Source organism: Podarcis tiliguerta, assembly GCF_965153285.1.
Source record: "Podarcis tiliguerta genome assembly, chromosome: 5".
Taxonomy (NCBI): Eukaryota; Metazoa; Chordata; class Lepidosauria; order Squamata; family Lacertidae; genus Podarcis; species Podarcis tiliguerta.
Genome location: NC_139538.1, coordinates 32,209,086 through 32,231,575, shown reverse-complemented (window position 1 = coordinate 32,231,575; position 22,490 = coordinate 32,209,086). Strand labels below are relative to the sequence as shown.

General features: G+C 40.3%; 1 protein-coding gene across 1 annotated transcript in view; it reads left to right on the top strand.

Moving 5' to 3' along the window:
• Positions 1-20,541, top strand: part of CLSTN2 (calsyntenin 2) — a 325,747-nt gene extending 305,206 nt beyond the window's left edge. The window contains exons 15-17 of the mRNA XM_083442659.1: positions 330-453; positions 1,416-1,600; positions 3,367-20,541. Coding sequence (XP_083298785.1) covers positions 330-453; positions 1,416-1,600; positions 3,367-3,570 — 513 coding nt within the window. The 3' untranslated portion in view covers positions 3,571-20,541. The remainder of the gene's footprint in view (positions 1-329; positions 454-1,415; positions 1,601-3,366) is intronic.
• The last annotated feature ends 1,949 nt before the right edge of the window (positions 20,542-22,490 follow it).

The window sequence follows — 22,490 nt, the reverse complement described above, 5'->3', positions numbered from 1 at the left end:
CAGACTCATTCTTCTTATGAATATAGCAAACGTTCCCCAAAATTCCCGCCACCCCAAAAGTACTGATGTCATAGTGCCAACAATCTGGTTTTTCACAACATTTCCCTCTAAATGAGCATTTTCTTCTCCTAATGCATCTTTTTGGGCAAATTTTGAGGCTGATTCTTCACACCAAGCCTTGAATTAACTGCCTTCTCTCAGAGGAAGGGAACGGCTCAAACATCTGTTCAATGATTAACTTTTCTACCAGAGTTTTAGACAGAGAGAGGCAGGTGATTGAACTGCCCACTTCCTCATCTGCAACATCAATCCTCTTTTTCCTCTTCTAGGTTAATATTCTACATAGCTCCAACTCCAATACCATGGAATATGTAAATCATATGGTAATACAGCCGCAGTTTCTCCAATCTATTCATCACCCAGAGGAAAGCATAAACAGTATTCATGGCTCAGGTATTAAATGTATTAAGAACATACAAATTGCCTTGTTGGATCAGACCAAAATCTATCTAGTCAAGCACTGGGTTCCTGGTAGCAGCCAAATGTCATTCGGCTCTTATGAGTGGATGCGAAGGTGATAGCCTTTCTTTGTTGGTTGTCCTCAGCTTCTAATTCACAGGTCAACTTCTTTCATATAGTCTACACATGCAGCTATCATAAGCAACAGGCACTAGTGGAACCACTTTCCTTTTTTCTATATAAAAAAGGTTTTTTTGGGGGGGGGTCATATTAGTAAGTATGCTGGGAGGTTCCATATGCAAGTTCCATGCGCAAAAGGCAGTTCAGATATGTAACCTGCGTTACAGATGAAACTATTATTTTTCACCATTTCGGTGTCATAAAACTACACAAAGGGAAGTGTGACTGTGGCATTGACCACTGTTTTTGCTTGTTGACATGGCCAGCAATAAGGGGGGAGGGTCACAGCAAGCATTTTAAAATGACAGACTGGGACGCAGGTGGTGCTGTGGGTAAAAGCCTCAGCGCCTAGGGCTTGCTGATCGAAAGGTCGGCGGTTCGAATCCCTGCGGCGGGGTGTGCTCCCGTTGTTCGGTCCCAGCGCCTGCCAACCTAGCAGTTCGAAAGCACATCAAAGTGCAAGTAGATAAATAGGGACCGCTTACTAGCGGGAAGGTAAACGGCGTTTCCGTGTGCGGCTCTGGCTCGCCAGAGCAGCGATGTCACACTGGCCACGTGACCCGGAAGTGTCTCTGGACAGCGCTGGCCCCCGGCCTCTTGAGTGAGATGGGCGCACAACCCTAGAGTCTGTCAAGACTGGCCCGTACGGGCAGGGGTATATAATGAGTATTTAGTTATATGTGCACATATTTTCATGACATAGAAATACAAAAATATCTGTATAGAGATGCTATAGGACAGCTATGTTTAATTTTCCCATTTTTGTTTCATTTCAGTACTTCCAAGTGTGGCTACTATTGTCATAGTCGTCTGTGTCAGTATCTTAGTCTTCATAGTAGCTTTGGGAGTATATAGAATTCGAGCAGCTTACAAGCACAGCTCAAAGGAGAGTGAAAGCAGTAAAGAAAATGAAATGGACTGGGATGATTCAGCTCTGACCATCACTGTCAATCCTATGGAGGTAAGTAGCAATGCAATGATGCCAGATGTTGGGAACCTTTGGGCCTCCAGATGTTGCTAAACCACAACTCTCATCAGGCCCAGCAAGTGTGGCCAGTTGTCAGGAATGATAGGAGCTGTTGTTCAACAATATGTGGAAGGCCAAAGGTTCCACACAACTAGTCTATACCACCTATTTATGATGACCCATACACAAATGGTATGAAAGAGGTGCCTACACATGTACAAGTATGGGCACACTACACAGTCTGAAACTGCACAATCGCAGTTTCAGATAGCATAGATTGTCTGTGCAGCTGTACACACCTAGGCACTCATTTTAGACTTCCTGCCATACAAGTATAGAGGTCAAGAGACCAGAGTAGTGGATATGTCAATGTTCTGCTCAGCATCAGTGGTGAGGAACTTTTGAAAAAGGCTTGTCAGTTCTTTGAAAACCCTAAAATCAAGGCAACAAAATGATCTGGACTCCTTGGCAGGTTTTGAATAAACATCCACAAATTTATTAGTTGAACACATGATAGATAAGACAAGGATATGTACAATTTTATAGCATGCAGAGAACAATATGTGCAAAGAAATTAGAGAGGGGAGTTGAGGGAAGTCCTTGATGGGGGGAAATAATGTAATTGATTATTTGGACTGATAATTTGCTACATTGAAAATGAAAAAATCATGGAATTATATATGACAAAGGGTTCTCTCCAGTCTGCTACTCAGCTTTAGGATTAATCCTCTCCAGTTGCAGAGGAGGTGTAAGCATGCCTAAGAACTGCTTCCAATATTACAGGCATAGGCAAATTCGGCCCTCCAGATGTTTTGGGACTACAACTCCCATCATCGCTAGCTAACAGGACCAGTAGTCATGGATGATGGGAACTGGAGTCTCAAAACAGCTGAAGGACCGAGTTTGCCTATGCCTGCAATATTATTTTCAGCAGTGTAGCTGCCTCAGTGTGCCCCTTCCCGTTTTAGTTGTATGAAAGATGCAGCAATTCAGTTTAATAATACTGGAGTCACATCGTCATATGGGATGAACCTATTCTGCAGCTCCATCCTAACACCAGCAAAATGTTAGAACTGGAGCCACAGCATGGGCTTCTTCCACATGATCCTGGCAATCTAATAGTAGTGATCATGGCAGCTGTTACACTACTGAAGAGGACGATGGTTTGGTCTAAAATTGTCTTGACTTTTGTCAATATGCAGCTCTTTTTTCATTCACATCACTGAAAGGAACCTTGTTTGATAATCCTGGAGGAGCATGTAACACTCACAGAACTCATTTTTTTCAGACTTCAATCAAGACCTATTATATTGGGGGTGGGAAGGACATTAATTATTTGGAGCTCTCTGTCAGTCAGCCACTGGTGGATATTATTCAGGATAATTGCTTTCTATAAATAATTATTTTAGGCTGAGTTTGCTATTTTAGAGAAGACTTCAGGTCATATGTGATTGACTGACACCTCAATTACCTTTGTTTTCTAGCTCTATCCTTTAGCTTGCCCCCTCTTGCAATGAACATCAGTTTCACTTATCACATGATAGATAAGTCTCCATGCAGTCTAGCGCAGCCCCATTAGGGTAATAGGAGCTGTCAGATTATGGTTGTGTATTGAAGCATCTGAAGGCAGAATCCCAGCTTCTTAGTACTTCATCTCACTTTTAAAATCAGTAAACTTCTTCCCCCATTACCTTTTTAGCCTTTAGTAGTACAACTAATCTCTTAATAGCAGCTCTTCCCTGTGTTCCTGCACAATACAGAAATATGAAGAACCTCGTCATATACAAGAAGAAAGCGAAGAAGAGGAAGAGGAAGATACAACCAGTGCTGAATCAGATGAAAGTGAAGAGGAAGAAGAGGAGGAGGAGGAAGAGGAAGAAGCAGCTATTGGAAATAAAGGAGACAAACAAAATGCAACCAGGCAAGATCAGCTGGAGTGGGATGATTCAACACTACCCTACTAGAAACCCTTAGTTTTATTGCTCCTTTTGTATACACCAATACTGTGTATTTCTGAGTCAATCCTACTGCGTCAACCCCATCTTGGATCTATGAGTTAATTGGCAGGATTTAACTCTATTGACTTCAGATGAGAGAACTGCATTGCGTGAATTTGATGTAGTTGTATCAAACTGCTCCAGATAGTTATTCCTTTCCTAGTGTATGGGTAATGGCACCTGGTAAAAGCACAGGGTACAACTGTTTATGTCTCACCTGTGATAACACCAACCTGACGCCATATGTTCCTTACCACCTCCCTTTCCAGGAAACTCCAATATCGTCTAATAAGATAAATAAGAATATGCAAAAGTCCTGTTTGCCAGTCCATAAATGATACAGTTCAGCTTTTCTTTTTCTATTTAAGTGAATTCAAGTCCAAGTCGACATATACCCCCTTTCTGGGTTTGGTTCGACTTTGGTTAAGAATCCTATGTTCAGAAGGAAAAATGTAGGTGCTACTCATTAGGGCAACATTAATTTGCTCTCATTTCCACTGTTCTGTTTTAATTAATTGCCTTCTGCAAGAGGGATTCAGAGTACTTTAAATTGGGTGTGTGGGTGTGGGTGTGACATATACCCAAACACACACAGGAATGGATAATCAGTTTCACTGCTAATGTTCAAACTCGGCAGGGGAAAATCCTTATCCAATCTTTGCATGTGATGACTTTTCCCTCTATCACACAGATGAACCAATGTTATATCATGCAAAATATAGGTTGGACTGGAGTGTTACTTGGGTTAAGACCTTTGCTTCTGATTTACACAGAAAATCTATTCTCTGCACTGTAAATCATTACTTTGTTGACATACCTTATGGCAGCATTATACAATAGCTTGGCTTGGCTGAGATTTAGACAAGTGCTGTGTGTATGGATCTAAACATATGTAGCCTAGGGGAATTTTACCTAGCACATATTAGAAAGACAGACCCTGATTTTATTTCTGCAGCTAGAACTGGTATGTTCTGTTTTCTACCAAAATATATTGGGCACCAAGCAAACAAGGCTACCACTGAAAGGTCTCTCATCTGAACCCCAGACTGGTTTCATTTTTGTTGTTGAAGGATAGGCATGTTTGGAAAGTGCAAGATAATGAAACACAGAACTTTAAAGCAAAAACAACTAGTAGAGTTTTGGAGGAAATGCAATTTATAATATAGGGTAGTTTTGGTTCCCTCTCCTCAACCACTGTATTCTAAATGTTGAAAAGGCATTGGCATGCCTGTGTGGTTTGTTGTATAATTCCCCCCTTGATTTTCTCTGTCTTTGCAGCTACATGATTGTGGAGCACTGCATTACTTGATGCTGTGCATATTTTAGACATATAGAAGCCAATGCATTTTGATGCAGAAGCAAAGAACGTTGTTTTTTAGTTTCCAATTTCTAATTTTATATTTCCCCCCCTAAAGGTTTTTGTGTTTGCTTTTGATTTTTTATCTCAACCTGAGTTTTGGAGGAATGCCATCTCATCACCCTGTGACAAGAAAGCATCAACATGTTAACAGAGGTTAGAGCAGTCTGTGGGGTTTGGTGGAGAAAAGCTGCTGCTGCTATTTTATTTTCTCCAGGAATAAGTTCTGAGCAAAGGGAGTGCAGGAAGCTGCCTCCGATTAGGTCAGACTATTTGTACATCTGTCTTCGAGTATGTCTAATCTGACTGGCAATAGCTCTCCGGGGTTTCAGGCAGAAACCGTCACTTGCTAGCAAATCCGTTTTAACTGGAGGTGCCTGGGATTGAAGCTGGGACATGCTGCATGCAAAGCAGATGCTTAACCACTGAGCTGTAATATAGGAAGGAAGGAAGTTCTTTCCTGCTACCTAGCTGCCAGAGTTTAAGACTACAGACATTCTAAGGTTCATGGATAGGAGTGCCATTTTGAAGCTAGGATGGGCTAAAGAGAATCTATCTGGGCTGCTCATTTGAGCACTATGAGATTAAATATTATCCAGGCATGAGCCCATAGGTCTTTCATACCTATGGATGAGGTCTGAAACATTTTAAAGGAGAAGCAGGGAAATGAGAGAGAAAGGTTTGCCTTCTTAGTTAACCCATGGGCAAGTCCTCAATTAAATAATTTCTGTATTAGAATGTATCCATATTTCTTTGTCAAAGTAAGCTGGGAGGGGGGAACCAATATTTAAATTTGTTTTGTTTTAGCAGCCTACATTAAATGTCCTGACAATAAATTAACACTTCCCAAATATAAATTGAATTTTTAAATTTAAGTTACTACTTAAAAAAAAAAGTTTCCTTCTGATTACCAAACCAGCATAAGAATTAATTAACTTTGAGAACTGCAGCAAATTTTATCATCCCCATGTGGATTCAAAGAGGTCCAGAGAGGGCAATGACACACTTGTGTGTCAAAATTCTGATGATACTCAGAAGTGCTCAGCCATTCGGATGCACCCAAAGGAAGCAATCCTGTACACAAGACGCTGGTGTTAAGCAAGCCTGTGTAAGTCAAGATGGTGTAAAGTTACACCCAGTCCAAACTCTGTTCAGCAGTGGAGCTACTTCTGAATGACGAGGCTTAGGCTTGGCAGAGGGGAAGCAAGCCTTTAAAAGAGTGTTCTTTGCCAGGTAACATGACTGAGCTGAATGGACTTAGGATCCAGCCTAAGTCCTCCCACTCTGGTTCCACCCCCAGAACACCTGTTTTCTTATGCTGGTTTAAGGTTTGCCAGGCTAGCTGGAATGGGGGAGATACACCAGTATATATCTGGCAGAGCTGAGGTTGGGGGTTTAAGCCTGACTAGCTCAGCTGGAGATCCACTTACCTAACCCGTCCATCCCAGAGATCTTGCGATAGAATTGCTCTCTTAATCCGTAGTTGACTGGAAAAGGAAGGAAAAGTTCAGCTTCATGAATAGGCCATTCATTGTTATTTTTTTACATTCAGAAGTTTGTAATCAATTAGACTCTGTAGGCTAACAAGTGTCGAGTTGAATTGTTAAATCTGTTAACATTGGTTGTGCTTCTTACATTAAAAAGGGAAAGAAAGAACGATGTATTTCTCAAGAGGACCACATGGGAGAATGCTTTAATGAATATGTTGAACGAAAATGCTAAGGTACCTGATGAAGGTTTAACATGCAAGACTTGTATTAAAGCTGCACAGACAAGTCCATTGTAATCTACTTGCACTGGGCATTCAAACAAATACCAATAATCTGTAATTAGTTATTAAAAATAAATCTGTTCAGATTATGCTGGTTCATTATGGAAGGCAAAGTTGCTTTATTTTTAAAATTGTAAATATTTCCAGATTCTGATTTCAAAGCCAATACTCCCTCCACAGTAGCTTTACACAATTGTTCTGTACTCTGCATATGAGTGCTATTTTGCTCATGTTCTGCTTATGGACAACTGAGAGAACAGAATGCAGGGCTAGATAGGCCTTTGGCCTGATCCAGCAGCCGGATCCTGCTAGGCTCTTACGTTTAAATGCATTCTATATTATCATCCACATACTTTGCATGGTACATCCTTGTAAATCAGGGTGGAGAATGTTTGGCTGTCCAGATGTTGCTGGACTGCAAACCTCTGATCATTGACTATGCTAGATGAGGATGCTGGAAGGAGTCTAACAACATCTCAGTTCCTTAACCCTGAGTTAAATGCTCTACCAGTTCTGCTTCATATAGTGAGAAACTCTTATTTTCATCTAGAATTCTACAGTAATGGTGAAAACAGGAAGAATTGTGCTAAATTTTCCCTCCCCTGGTTCTCAGCAGTATGTCTGACAGTCACTGATTTATATTTCCTTTTGTTCATTTCTGTTTCCTTGTTTACAAGGTGATATCTTGATTCTTAGCTTAAAACTATCAATTATTTAGGGATCAAAAACAAAGGATTTCAGGCATCTGCACCTTCTCAGAAACATGTAGCCTTTCTATTTAATGAAAACACTTCAGTTGACCAGAGCTACTCCAGTTCTTTCTGCGATATCTATCTTAATCTGTACTGAGATTGCCTGTGCTCCATAGGAGTATCTGTGGTCTTTCAGAGTGAGATATACATTTACACTTTTCTGTGCTATAAGACCAATATCGTTTGCTGCGTCAAAGTCCCAAGTCTTGGGATGCTTTGGGTATATGGTTGCTGTGTCTACAGAGCTGATTTTATTCCCTGTGCTTGAGAGGGTGATGCTTGGCTTGATCATGTTTATGTGTGGAGTGGTTTATAATCCTTGGGTGCATTAGCAGAAATGTTCCATTTGTAAATGCACAATATGTAGTAGAAGGTACTGGACACACCAAATGAGTGTCATTGTCCATCTTAGATCTGTTAGAAGACTCGCCAACCAATAAATGCAAGCAACATGATGCAGAGGAAGAATAACAAACTCAAGTTTGTCTTTTCAGATACAAAACTTGCAGCATTTAGGAACAAGAGGGCTGTCAGAAGGCTAAAAGAAAAAGAGGGCTTGCAGCAGGAGGGCTAATGGCAAATGTAGGCAAGGTGTATTTGGAGCAAATCTGTGTGGAAAATAAGTTTATCTGGGAAGCCACTAAGCCAAGTGCAGACTTTGAGGGTTATGGCCTTTGCCAACATTTTGTTCCAATTAAGGCCAGTATTAAGAAATGCAGGCACATAGTTTCATGTTTGCTGATATCTAGATGCTCAACAACTAAGGTCCAAGGCCTTCAGGGACAGCAGTTTCCAAGGAACCCAGTTGTGTTAGGATACAATGGGAATTTTGTGGTGCCTAAATAATTAAAGGCACTTGAGATATCATTGGTATGAACATGGATCCTAAGGTCTGTGTTACAAGGCATGTCTGTGAATTTGAGTGGTCAGATAATAGGTCATGTGTACAAAAAGGGCAAGGTAAGAAAAGGAAAAGAAAAAAAAATCATTATGTATCATATGATTCAGCAACTAAAATCACTTGTCCCATCTCTTCTTACAGCCTGTTTGAAGTGCAACATTTGCTACATAGCAAAGCTGGCCTGATGGGAGGCTGGGCCATACCTAGGCTTAGTGAGACCATGCAAAAAGGACAAGGACTCAGGGCTCCAACTTGTCATTTGTGAGAAAAGCATATAGCCATGAGTCATGGTTGGACAACACATAAGCCAAGTGTTGGCTTAGCTCCATGCAGCACAACAGTAGGAAAGGCAAGAGAGGAGCAAAGCAGCTGAAAGTTTCCCTCTGGAGCCTGAGAATGCTTATTAAGCCAAGTTTTACAAACTAGACCACAGGTTCTGTAATCACCTAGTGATTTGAAAATGGGCACATTTTACGAAGGCCATGTTCTGATAATCCTATCTTGATTTATAAAGCTGAGGTATGAATGAGCCTTCTGCCTGCATAGCATATGCAGGTCCTTTGCTCTTCCCTTCATGGATAAGCAACCAAACCAGGAAGATTCTAATTATAGTTTCCAGTTTTGTCTTAATTTGCACCCATTCAATCAGCATGAGCTGTCAACCAAGGACAGTTATTAACCGTAGAGTCCCATATCATTCAAACTGGGAAACTATGGATATCTGCTTTGGAAGAAGCCCGGGTAATTAAAACAATGGTTTGACGTTGATTCAATATCCTTGCTTCATGGCTGGCAACTGAAGTTCCCAATTTTGAATAATACGGGGAACTATGGTGAATCATATGGTTCAACTGCTCATGCCATGAAGGGTCTGAGTAGCTGGACAAAACTCTTGTTCCTATCTTGATTTATTAAACTGAGATATGATCATCCAATGCACACCCTCCAGGTAGCTGCTGATTACATTAATTATAAATGTGTGAGAGTTGTGCCTGTTTATTGAAAATAACAATGTAATGCTCATAGCGCAATTTAATTTTCATGTAGCCAATTTTCAGCAGCCTTGTTTGAGGGAAAGGAACCGCGTGTAGTAAATCTTGATGCCTGCCATATGATTAACATCCCAATTTTTGTGATTAATGTTTGCTCTGCCATTGTGAGTTGCTTTCTCTTCCCCTCCAGTGTTCTGTGTGCTGTTTTTCTGCTTCCTTGCTCAGGTACTTCTGTACCAGCAACAGATGGCAAATATCCCTTGGACAGGAATAAAGGTGTCGCAGCCATTTGAAATGTGACACATGAAATGTAACTAGGTATTTTTTTTCCCCTGTCAGTAACACAGCAGAAGAAAACCTGCTTGTTTTATGAGCCTGAGGAAACTGGCAGGCAGAAAGTCAGAGTAATCAGTCTTTTTAAAGTTATCACAGCAACAATAGTGAAATTTCAATGTTGGTAACATATTAATATAAATATTGGACGCTCCCCTTTGGGCAAATTATGGCGTATATTTTAAAATTATGCCTCTTGGCATGTTTGCTTTGTCTCTGCCAGATTATTATGATTATTATTAGTGAATAGGAGAAGCAGGGCCTTTTTCAGCCAGAACTCAGTTCCACCACCTCTCAAGTGGGTGCCATTGCCATTATAAGAGAACAAAGGAGGCGTTCATGGTGAGTTCCGGCACCTCTTTTTCTAGAAAAATAGCACTCAGGAGAAGAATCGTGGATGTTAATCAGTGTAATCCTATATGCAGGTTTACTCAGAAGTATGCCCCAATGAGTTCAATGGGGCTTAATTCCATGTGAGGGCTATAGGATGGCAGCTGAAAATTAATTAATTGGCATCTTCTTACAGTCTTCCTTTGCTGCAGTCTACTTAAATGCTGGCCCTGACTGACCACATGCAAGTGTTGAATTAAAGAACCTCCAGTGTCTTTTGCCTTCAATGGTTGTTAGGCAGGAGAAGAAAGAACTTGATGGTGCTCCAAGGCTAGGTTAATAAGTTATTGAAGTTGTGTAGTTACCACGTTCCTAAAGAATGCAGTTGTTATATTATTTAGTACTTTTTTGTATTGCGCCTTTCCTCCAAGAAGATCTAGAGAGGATATTAGAAAATGAGCTGAAGGAAAACAATGGCAAACATGAGTTGCCTCTGTGTGTGTGTATTTATCATGTTCATAATTTTGAGTACATGATTTGGACACTTATCCCCAAGACTTTGGGTGAAATGCTAGTGTCACTGAAGTCTAGGTACAGATCCAGTGTCCCTTGAAAACCTGCCTTTCCCATCATATAATACTGCATTCAGACCATTCTTATAATTGACAGGGGGGCAGGTAAGCCCCACCCCACATAATCAATCACATGATGCAGTGTACACACACCATTGGAATGGCAATGCACATCAACTTTGAGGGGGGCAGCCCCTCAAATATTTAATGGGGAGGGGAGCGAAGCGAAGGGACACACATTAATATAACTCCGATTGAAGCACTGCTGTCAGAAACAGTAACCACGACTGAGTTCTTCATATTCACCTAACCACAGAAGTTCAATTTAAAGATAGCTACAGGAAAATTAATAGTGTGATTTTGTGAATGTGTTTCAGAAGATCTGAGATATGTTGTCTTCTGAAAAGAATCCCTAAGGAAATGAACATTTTTCGAGCGTATTTGTGCACTAGCTTTCCTTAAACACAAATCACAGAGTTACTTTATGTAGTTAAAGAATTTTTTCAAGGAGTATGTCAGGAAGCAGATGAATGCATAGGAAATTATCTATCCATTTTGCTATGAATCAGAGATTCACTGCGCTTCCTTTCTGTGCAAACTGCATCCAAATCCTTCTAAAGTTAGAGAAATATACACATATGGATAATCAGATCTAAACCCAATACTGTTCTTTTGTCCACTTTAATTGGATTTTCTGCAAAGGATATTTAACAAGATGAAATGCATTTCAGAATTACTAAAGAAAATAAAGAGGAACCAGGAGATATTGAATGCTCTTATTGATCTTGCAAAAAAGGAAAGCATCAGATGTTGCTGTTTCATTTTTATGTTTATCGTTTTCCCTATTTTGTATTAAGGAGTTCTGGGAAACCTTATTAAATGTTAAGTGCTGTTTCGTACTGCCTAGCCACCCAAGTGAGAGAATTTTAGTCACAATTCCCTTGAGCAGAGTGAAAAGGCACATAGTTCAGATTTTGTAATATGTCATGTCAGGTATTAGGTAAAGGCACCCCCAGACCATTAGGTCCAGTCGTGGCTGACTCTGGGGTTGCGCCGCTCATCTCGCTTTATTGGCCGAGGGAGCTGGCATACAGCTTCTGGGTCATGTGGCCAGCATGACTAAGCCGCTTCTGGCGAAACCAGAGCAGCGCACGGAAACGCTGTTTACCTTCCTGCCAGAGTGGTACATATTTATCTACTTGCACTTTTTGGCATGCTTTTGAACTGCTAGGTTGGCAGGAGCTGGGACCGAACAACAGGAGCTCACCCCGTCACGGGGATTCAAACCACCGGCCTTCCAATCGGCAAGCCGTAGGCTCTGTGGTTTAGACCACAGAGTCTCCCGCGTCCCCTATGTCAGTTATTACTTGGCTCTTAATGTCTCTTCATGCAGGAAAGTCACAGTTCTTAATGAGTATGTATTTTGCAGTTTGAAATTGTTCTGTTTTAAAAAATGCCACTTATTCCTAAATATTCCAAAAGCAAGGCTTTTATATTCTTCGTTTCCAACTGTATTCTTTGGCAACACTAGGTGCAGTAAAATGCTTCTTCTTTACAAGTGCTGTGCCAAAAAGTTGCTTCAACCCATTTTTTAAAACATTTGCCATCAGTTGATGAAAAAAGATGCTGCATTCAAAAGCACATTAAACAATTCTTTGAAATTCTTGTAGGTAAAAGGTTTTGTGCTTACCTTACTTTTAAGGTAGCTAAGGAGTGTTTACAAGTGTCGTTTCTTTCATTCTACCATTCTATCATCTTTCTGGTGGTCTACAGTGTACAGCCTTCCTGGGTGATTGCCTTTACTGAACTCCCCACAACATTCTCAGCTGGGCTTTTCTGTAAGCACAAGAAGACAGAGTGACTGCTTACTGTGCAGCAGTCAGCTGTTGCTGATTTTCAAGTGAAGATTTTTCATTTTAAAATAAATCAGTTTGTTTCTTAGTTTGTTTTTAAGCAATAGGAAAGGCAAACCCAAATTGGCAAGCCCACAATCCCAGGCATGCGAGGAATGGCAAACCCTCCAGGTTTTCCAGACTTCAATCAGGAAGCCCAGGAAGTCCAGGCAGCTGTGGAGGCTGCAGAGTGCTGGGAAAATGTTTAATGGAATGAAACCTCACATCTGTAAAGTAAGCTTAATCCCAAGTATTGTGAAGAAAAGCCATAGTGTTTTGGGAATGGGTGTATAAAAACAAGAAATTACATTCTTAGACCAAGAAAATGTGGCTGTCTGTTATATAGGATACTTAAGCATGATGGGTGAGGGCATTAAATCCATAGAAATAACAGCTGCCACCCTCTCCTCACTCCTCAAGTCTTGACTGGTGCTGTGAAACCTGGATAATAGATTTAAGAAACAGAGACTCATTCCTTCTCCATCCAATCAGATTTCATCAACGCATGCTAGTTCAACTGGGTTTTGGACAAAGATGCCAGCTGTATAATAATTTTTCTCCGGAGGCATAAATTTGATGTCTGACAAGTGAGACTTGCAAAATAATGTTACAGTTCAGAGTGCTCCCTATTCAAGATCCCAGCTACTTCACTCAAAACTCCCTCTTCTTGTTTTACGTTTTCTCCCTCTCAACTATAGGGCAGCATTTTGATGCCCACTAAACAGTTCTAGGGATGCGGGAGAAATTCAGTACAATATGAATTGAAGTCAAACCTACCTAATTCATTCTTCCCCAAACAATATTCAAACAAAAACACTGTCATCTTTTGAAAGTAACACTTATTTGAATTTTGTTGTACAATTATCTAGCCAAGTAATTTGCACAAAAATGCATACACTGGGGTAAAGGGTGCAAAAAAAAAATGCATGTTGGTGAAAATAACATACAAACATCCATTATATTTTTTAAATAACATGCAAAGATGCTTTGCAAAAATGTAGCTATTAGGCAAAATTAAGTACAAAATTGGGTACATTAGGAGAAAATTGCCGTAGTATGTGGATAAAAAAGAAATGCAAACTGTTGTGGCAGTGTGGAAAACTGAAAGAAAGACTGGAAAAACAAGAAAGCGAAATTGGCACGTACACCCATCCCTACCCAATCCTCACTGGGCTCTTTTGAGGTATTCCCCACCAAAATAAATACTTTTCGCCCTAATGGTTTTGTTTTTCGGACAGCCTTGGGGTTCTCTCAAGCCTGCTCCTACCTTCATTGGATGATGTCCTTTGGTCTACAAAAGCTCACCAGAGAACCAAGATTATTTATTTAAAGTATTTTGAAGCCACTCTTTAGAATTGCATCCTGTCAAAGCAATGCATAAAGAAGGAAAATATGAGATAGAAAAATAGCCACAGCAGAACAGATGTCCAGATTAATATAAGAAGCTTTGAACTGCCACGGCCAATTGTGGGAGCAAATTAAGCCATAGTCTTAAAGTGCTCTTGTAAGTGCCTGCTTGTGGTGTAACACAATCATGTGTGGTGATCAGATTCTTAGGCTCACTGTACAAACATTTTAAGTAACCTTGGCAGAGACTTCCCCTTATAATTATTTCAAGTGGTAAGTGACAGCTTTATTAGTATTTTATTTTATTTGAAATATTGGCATGCTGTCTAGACTCCAAGGTGGCTTGCAATCATAACCAAATGAAAAACTTCATAGTATTCTTCAACAATGACATTAAAGAGAAACACAGACACTTGAAAACAATAATGGAAGCATTAGTCCCCTCCCAGCTCAGCTATTAAAGCTGTAGACAAATTAAACAGTTTTAATGTTACAGCATGCAAGTATGTTCCATAAACACCACTAAAGAGCAGGTCTTCCCAATACATTTCACCTACTTATATTTTGAAATGGAAGCTCCCAAAGTAGATCCCCTGAAGTTCATATATATCAGAGGCGAGAAGGTGCCAGCACTCTGAATAGTGCCCAGAAATATACAAGAAGCCAGGCAGTATATTTTAATAATGGAAACGGAGTGACAATTTAAAACTGATCTGCCTGCCATAATCTGACATTTCTGAGCAATGTTAAAAGGCAGGCTCATGCGTTACTTTAATCTACAGTAAACACTGGTATTTTGGTGGTAACCTTTTGATTTTTGAAGAATCAGCAAGACCCAAGATTAATTGGGCAATGGTGTAAAGAGAAAGTAAGTTTATTGAAAGTTGAGTGGTGTGAAAGCAGGTAGAATAGAAGAGTGTCTGAACAATCAGAGTAACAAAGGTCAAGTTGGAGTGTGTGCAGAGGAGGGTGACCAAGAGGATAGAGGGTCTGGAAATCAAGCTTTATGAGAAACAGTTGACGGGTCTAGAGACGTTTAGCGAGGTAAAGAGGAGACTGGGAGGAGATGATCGCCATCTTCCAGTATGTAAAGGGCTGTCCCATGGAAGATGGAAGAAGTTTGTTTTCTATTGCTCTAGAGGCTAGGACCCAAGCTGATGATTTCAAGTTGCAAGAAAGGAGTTTTCGACTAAACATCAGGAAGAACTTTTTGGAAGTAAGAACTGTTTGAGAGTAGAACAGACTCCCATGAGTCAACTTTTCAGAAGAAGTTGGATAGTTCTCTGCCATGAATGCTTTAGTTGAGATTCCTGCATTGCAGGGGGTTGGACTAGATCAGCCTTTCTCAACCTGTGGGTCCCCAGATGTTGCTGAACTACAACTCCCATCACCCCTAGCTAGGGATGATGGGAACTGTAGTCCAACAACCTCTGGGGATCCACAGGTTGAGAACCGCTGGACTAGATGACCCTAAGGGTCCCTTCCAACTGCACAGTTCTATGGTTCTATATGCAAGTTATTGACTTGATAATAAACTGCAATGGGAAGTGTTAAATTGATGAAGGTGATGCAGATTAGAATAGAATTATTCCAGAAAATTTATCATCATCATCATCATCACCACCATTATCATCATTTGTATCCCTGCTGATCATCTTAAAAGGCCCCCAGAGCAGCTTACATGCACTTCATTAAAACAAGCCCCAACCCACAGACGTACCAGCTAAAAACACTCAACATACAAGGGAAAAGGGACAGGGAGGGAAGAGGAAAATGAAGAAAAGATATTTTCATGTTGATACTTGTCTGTTCCCTGAAATGGTCTATGTGTACTACTTCAAATGGACAAATGTTCAATAGATGTTAATACGGACATAGATATTTTACTATGAGAACAAATAGAGGGATATTTCAACTTCATTCCTTTGGTATAAAATTTCACAGGACTTTTATGAAATCTTCCCAAAGGTTTTAGCATCTGAACCACATTGCTCTTTAATAGGGTCAATTAATCTAGGTTTGCAAGCATTCATTAATTCAAAGTGGAATCAGCTTGAGAAGTGGGAGTATGTTTTTTTCAGGCTGTCTCAAAACGCTTTTGATTCTACTTGACTAGGAATTAGACCATATTTCTATCTGATCATTTAATTTTGTATCTTGTTTTTGAAATGGTATTGATCTAAATCAAAAACATTCTCATTTGTTATTTATTTGTTTATTTATTTATTTATTTATAACATTTGTTGAACACTCAGTCAACAAAGTCATTTGGGCTGTTCGCACCCAGTTCAAATAATATCCTGTTAAACCAATATTTAAAAATTGATTAAAAATATTAGAAACATTGACTATCAATCAGTTCAATTTCCTGCCTAAAACCACCACAAGAAGAAAAACTTTTTTTAAAAAGCAGAAGTATTCTATTCCAAAGGTAAAATATATATAGTTCTAAAACTATGCAGCTAGTTTAGCTATGGAGACATATTGATATGTTCTGTTTTATAGAATAACAGCTAGTCAGACAAAGTCATGTCTAACTATGGCATCCGTACCCAATTCACTTCATCCATAACAGTTCTTCATTTTGTTAGAGCTACACAGGAGTAATTGGATTGTGGGCTGTAGGCCATGTTTGTTCTTTCGACAATAAAGTAATACCACAAACTCAAGCTGGTTTTGTATTCAGAATCAGCTACTAAGTGGTAAGAGTAATGGTAAAAGAGTTAGTCATCCAACAGTAATGGTAGATTCACAAATGTTGACATCTTCCACATGCATCCTTATGCACAAAATGTATATTCCATCTATCTGTTCTATCACTTTTTTTTTAGTGATAAACATAGTAGTATAACTTGTAAGACTTGCTTCTACTGTTCTCAGGATTAAGCTTACACTGCCTCAAATGGAATAATATAAAACATGATAAACTAGTAGAGTACATCATAAATATGCTTTTAACACTCTGTTTAACTTTCAATAGACTACTTGCATACTGGTTGTCCTAATATCTGCATCTTTGTGTGTTGTTAAACAGTAACAGTTCTTCATTATCATTTAGGCTGCAATCCTATACCTACTGACCTGGGAGTAAGCAGTCTCATATTGTTAAAACTTTTCACATGAATATATATATTCTTGTTGCTATTGCTTCTGCAAATACCTAATTGTCTTCAATCCATGCATTCCTGTCTCATCATTATTTCAGCCTCTAGTAAATTTTTTTCTTTACCAAACATGTACATCACTTCTTAGGTATGGCAGCGCATCATTTTGTATTAGAGATGATGTCACATAGTGCCGTAGAAGGCTTAGGAGACACAGTGAACAAGAAGCTCATTGTCTTTCTCAAACGAGCAGTACTACCTAGTGATTAAACTCTGCAGCAGCATAAACACAGTTTTCCACAGAAAGCTTTTAAAAAAAAAAGGTACAAAGAGCAAGGACACGCACACACAAACATACACATATTCAACATGTAGTTGAGGCCTAATAGCCTATCATTTACAGCCAATACAGGAAGAGATACCCTATGCTGGGGTTATACATTGACTGGCCCATACTGCTTACAATGGGTCAAGCAACTGATATGATAGGAAAACATGGGGTGACCTCTTTGCTCCTGATCTATCCAGGATTTTTCTAGCTTCTGGGGCATTGCCTGTGTGTGTTAAGTGACAAACCAGTAAGTGGTGCAACTACTCTCAAGAAGTGCTTTTTTTCTAGGAAAAAAATGCTGGAACTCACCGCCTCAGTTGCCAGCCCAGATGCCAATGTTGATGCCATCTTGAAACCAAAATCACGTGACAAGATAGGGAGGTTCAGATTATTTCCCCCCTCAGTGTCTTCACTCATTAACAGGGAGGAAGATGCACATGTACACTCCCAGCCAGGCTGCAGCTTGAAATCCTCGTTTCTTTGCGGGGGACTCACCACACAAGGCCTTGCCATGCAGCACAGATCCTCCATGTTGCATCCGGCCATGGCAGCAGCCAGCCACCTCCACCTTCATCTTCTGGCTTCAGAGAGGTAAGCCTTGATCGTTGGAGCCAGCTGGAGTGCCCCTGCCCTAACTCACTGCTGCTGTACCGGCTACTTGGAGCCTGTGGTTGTTGTAAACAAACAGCACTATCATTATCAGGAAGCGGCCCGCAATGGCACCCACCTGAGAGATGCTGGAACTGTGTGTTCTGGCAGAGATGAAGTCCTGCTCCCAAGACAGTATGCTTCTGTAATGTTCCTAATAGTCCTAGCACCTTCTGCCAAACAGAAGTAATGTGAGTAAGATGGCTAGTTTGGACACCAGGTAGCTGGATACCCTTCTGTAGTTCTGTGCCTAGCTTTGCCATGACACTAGGGAGAAGGCAGCAGAGACATGTTACCATGGCTGCTTGGATGAGTACTTTGACGCCTCTGCATATTAAGGTCTTGAGTCCATTTCCTTACAGAATTACTTTGTATTCTGGCCTCTATGCTTTATTCCTGGCTGATTAATGTTCATTGTTTGCAGTAGATAATGTTGTGATCTGAAAACTGCCTAAGCAGCGGTTGAACATAAACTGGATTGAAATTAATGAAGTCAAGGTCACAGTGTATTGTTATTGTGAGCAGACAACAACAATGCAAAATAGATGGGGTTCCTGTTGAAAAAGTAAAGAAAGCCACAATTTATTACTAAGAACACAACATAAAGGGGGAAAGGGGAAAGTGTAAAACTGAAGGAAAGAAAGGGTATGAGGATAGGACAAAAAAGGCAAGTACTTGTATATTTCTATTGTAAAGCACTGTATCCAACTCCTAAAAACCACCCATAGTAGCAAACAATTGGATTGTGGATTCCAGCTGACAACTCAATACACAACTGGGATAAGCAGAATACTTTCGTTATCACAGTTTTAAGATTCCTTTATCTCAGCAGGCATTTTTCCCCTCAACAAATGGGTGTGTAAATAGTGCATAATAGTGTTTGATAAGAATGGTGTGTCTAAAAATGCTGTCTAGAAAGCAAGTGAAGAAATATTTAAGTGAGTAGGATAAGGGACGGTAGGTCATGGTCCTTGAAAGAGTAATCATTTTAGCAGAAGTTGCCATGCAGGTTTGCATGGAGCCGTCTGTTAAAACACTGAGAGGAAACTCTGTTTTAGCAGGTGATTTGAGGCAATCAGGAAGGGTGTTGCATGGAATCCTGCTGAACTGAGCAGGATTTAATTTCCACTGGTGAGCAGCTGTAAAACCCTGCTCAGTTTGGCTGCTACCCCGGTTCCCTCCTGAGGAAAGGGGTTTAATCCCGCCTTCACATCCTTCACAGGATGCCACATTTTCCCATTTGGGGAAAACAGCCTTGTATACTGATTTAGATCCAACATACACACTTGGGGGGATAGGCGAAGATTGGCCCATGTGCCAGAGGTTCCCCACTCCAAGTCTAGAAGGCCCATGACATAGCTACCATATTAAAGCTAAGTAAGTTTGATCAATACCTGGATGAGAGACTGCCCCATGCATGCTTTCTTGAGCTTCATGGGAGATACTAGCTAACTAAATAACCAAACTGAGCACCACGATTTCCTTTGCTGTTTTTGTGAACAGAAAAGTGTGGGTTGGTTCTAGAGAAAGGCTAGCAGAAGAAATTCTGGAGGTGTCATGCAGAGCAAGCAGAAGACATAGTGTGATTTTGTGTGGATCTTCTGCAATCGGGCGTTTTGAGACCCTGTGGCACATGTAGTGCAAGAAAATTTTCCAGTGCCTTCCACAAAAGGAAGCACACCTGGATATAACTTTTCTCATACTAGGATCTTGTATGTGCCAGAAAAGGCCCTTCTTAATGTGAAAAAGCCGTCCCCTTGTGGAAAGGCCCCTCTGATTCCAACCCATTATGATTTAGTGCATTGACCAATCAGCAGCCAAGATTTTCCACAAGTCTCCACATTGAAATGCAAGGATGTGGGAAGTGGTCAGAACAGCTTCATTTCACTGTATTTCATACCAACTAGACAGTAAAAGTGCTAGTTTGCCATGTTGGAGAATGCAGCATGTAGTAGTTTTTCACATAAAAGTTTTAATTTGTAAGATTTGCTTCCACAGTGGCCCGTTACTTCATGTTGATTAGCAATAATTCTAGCCTTTGGCATTCTTTTTTCAGTTTCTGAAGGTTTGATACCCTTTGCCAATTTAATTACTGAACGGCCCATTCACCATTAGAGACAAAACAAATATGATACAAAGGAATCTTGTGTCTATCGTTGGTTTGAGCCCATTTGTGTGTCTGAAAATCATTCTCTTCTGCATTAATTTGTTCATTACACTTAAATATATTGTTGTACATGAGAGGCAATCAAACAACATCTGGAAGCATCTTGTTGCAAGTACTAAATGAAATTTTAAAAGGGTAGATCTATATAATATATGCAGGAAAAGGAGTTCAATGAGTATATGCAATTCAGATGGGGAATATGAATGCTTTTTTTTGAAGATGACTATAGTATAGATCTGCAGCTTATTGTTATTTTTTAAGAAAATTCTTTAACAAAATGTACAGTTAGAAATGATCACATAATAAATTATGATTGAAAAATTAAATTTGTTATGTAGATAGATTATGTTTCTTTATGCCCTTGCCATTCCTACCCGCAACTTTGTGATGTAAATCTTTGTCACTTTGAACAATAAATTCTGAATTTCAGATTGTAAAAGATTCTGGTTTTTACCACATGATTTCTCAAACGCTTATGGAAAACCAACCTGTGTTTTAAAAACTTGGCCTGTATATGTATATTTTAAAAAAAGAAAATCATATTTTTTTTGTGATCACTCTGGCACTTTCTGTGAATTGGCCAATAAATATGATTTTAGGATTTCACATAAATGGTTATGTTCGGTTTTCTTTGTCTTCCCTGTATGGGATTGCCATTCACATTGCATGAAGGGAAATCCATTTCCTTTCATAAGTACCGTATTTTTCAGTGTATAACATGCCCCCGTGTATAACACGACCCCTATTTTTTAGGACTCCAAATTAAGAAAATGGGGGGAGATTGCCCAGAGTTGTTAAGCTTTTTATGGGGGGGGGGGGAATTGCCCAGGGTTGTTGAGCTTTCTTTGGTGGGGAATGCCGACAACTGCTCACCCACCTGACCGCCTGCAGCTGACAAGCACACACCTCACAGAAGACACCAATCGTCTGCCCAATCACATCCAGAAGCCACAAATTGCCCGCGCAATTGCCACAACAACAGCCAATCCCAACCAGCCCTTGCCACACACACCAATCACCCACCCAATCACCGCTGTATATCTCTGACTCGTGGCTGCCAACAATCGCCCTGCACTACGCATGTATAAGACAACCCCTAATTTTTTACATTATTTTTGAATAAAAAATCTTCGTATTACCCACAGAAAAATATGGTAAGTTGAATCAGACCAAAGGAAAATGGTCCTCTTCATTTAAAAACATAGTCATATGTGGCTGGAGGAGGAAAGGGAACAGATTTAGGTGTGTATGTATACATGAGTGAGAGACAAAATGTATGATACTGAGTGTGAGGCAATAGTTACTGCATGCTTGGTATGAGGAATGCTTTGTATGCATGAAATGGCTAGGGAGAGAGATCAAATACAGTGGTGCCCCGCAAGACGAATGCTTCGCAAGACGGAAAACCCGCAAGACGAAAGGGTTTTCCGTTTTCAGAGGCGCTTCGCAAGACGAATTTCCCTATGGGCTTGCTTCGCAAGACGAAAATGTCTTGCGATTTTTGAGGTTTTATTCGCTCCCCAACCCCTTTTTCTAAAGCGCTAAGCTGCTAATAGCCTTTTAGCAGCTAATCCGCTAATCCCTTAAGCCTTTAATAGCCATTAATAGCCCTTAAACTGCTAATAGCGCTAATAGCGCTAATCCGCTAATGGGCTTGCTTCGCAAGACAAAAAAACCGCAAGACGAAGAGACTCGCGGAACGGATTCTTTTCATCTTGCGAGGCACCACTGTAATAAACTCCTTCCCCTTTCTGCCCCCCCCTACAAACACACCTTGTTTTATTGAATATTTCAAGATGTAAGTGGTACATTTGGCTGAAGGAACAAATGCTTTAACAGATGGAAGACAACTTCACTTCCAACATAGACAAGTTCACCAACCAGTGAGGAAGCAGCAGTGTATACGATTTAGTAAAAGTGAAATATGTCAGGAAGTAACAAACTAACTCTTGAAGGTGTTAGGAACATGTAATATGAATGAACTCTAGTAATTTGCTGTACCCTCTTTGCTGCCATTAGTCTTTATTTGAACTGGGACTTGGTCCCGGAAAACATGAAGTCATAATAAAGATGATAGTGCCTTTGATCATGCACACACGCACAATGGAATTCAACATCATGCTTTTCTACACATTCCACCTGTGCAAGTATATCAGCTTACAGAATGGAACGATACCCCCACTACTCCTTCATCATGATGTTCAGGAGGTTCTCAAGACTCCCCCAATTAGGGAGGCATGGCGACAAGAGACAGAAGACTTGGGAAAGCCCCATTGTGCAAGTGGACATCCTTCTACAGACCTTCCACTGACAGGGCGACTATGGACTCAGCTAGACTGGTAAAGAAAAAGTGATTTATATGCATTGTCTGTGTGATAAAACATTGTGCC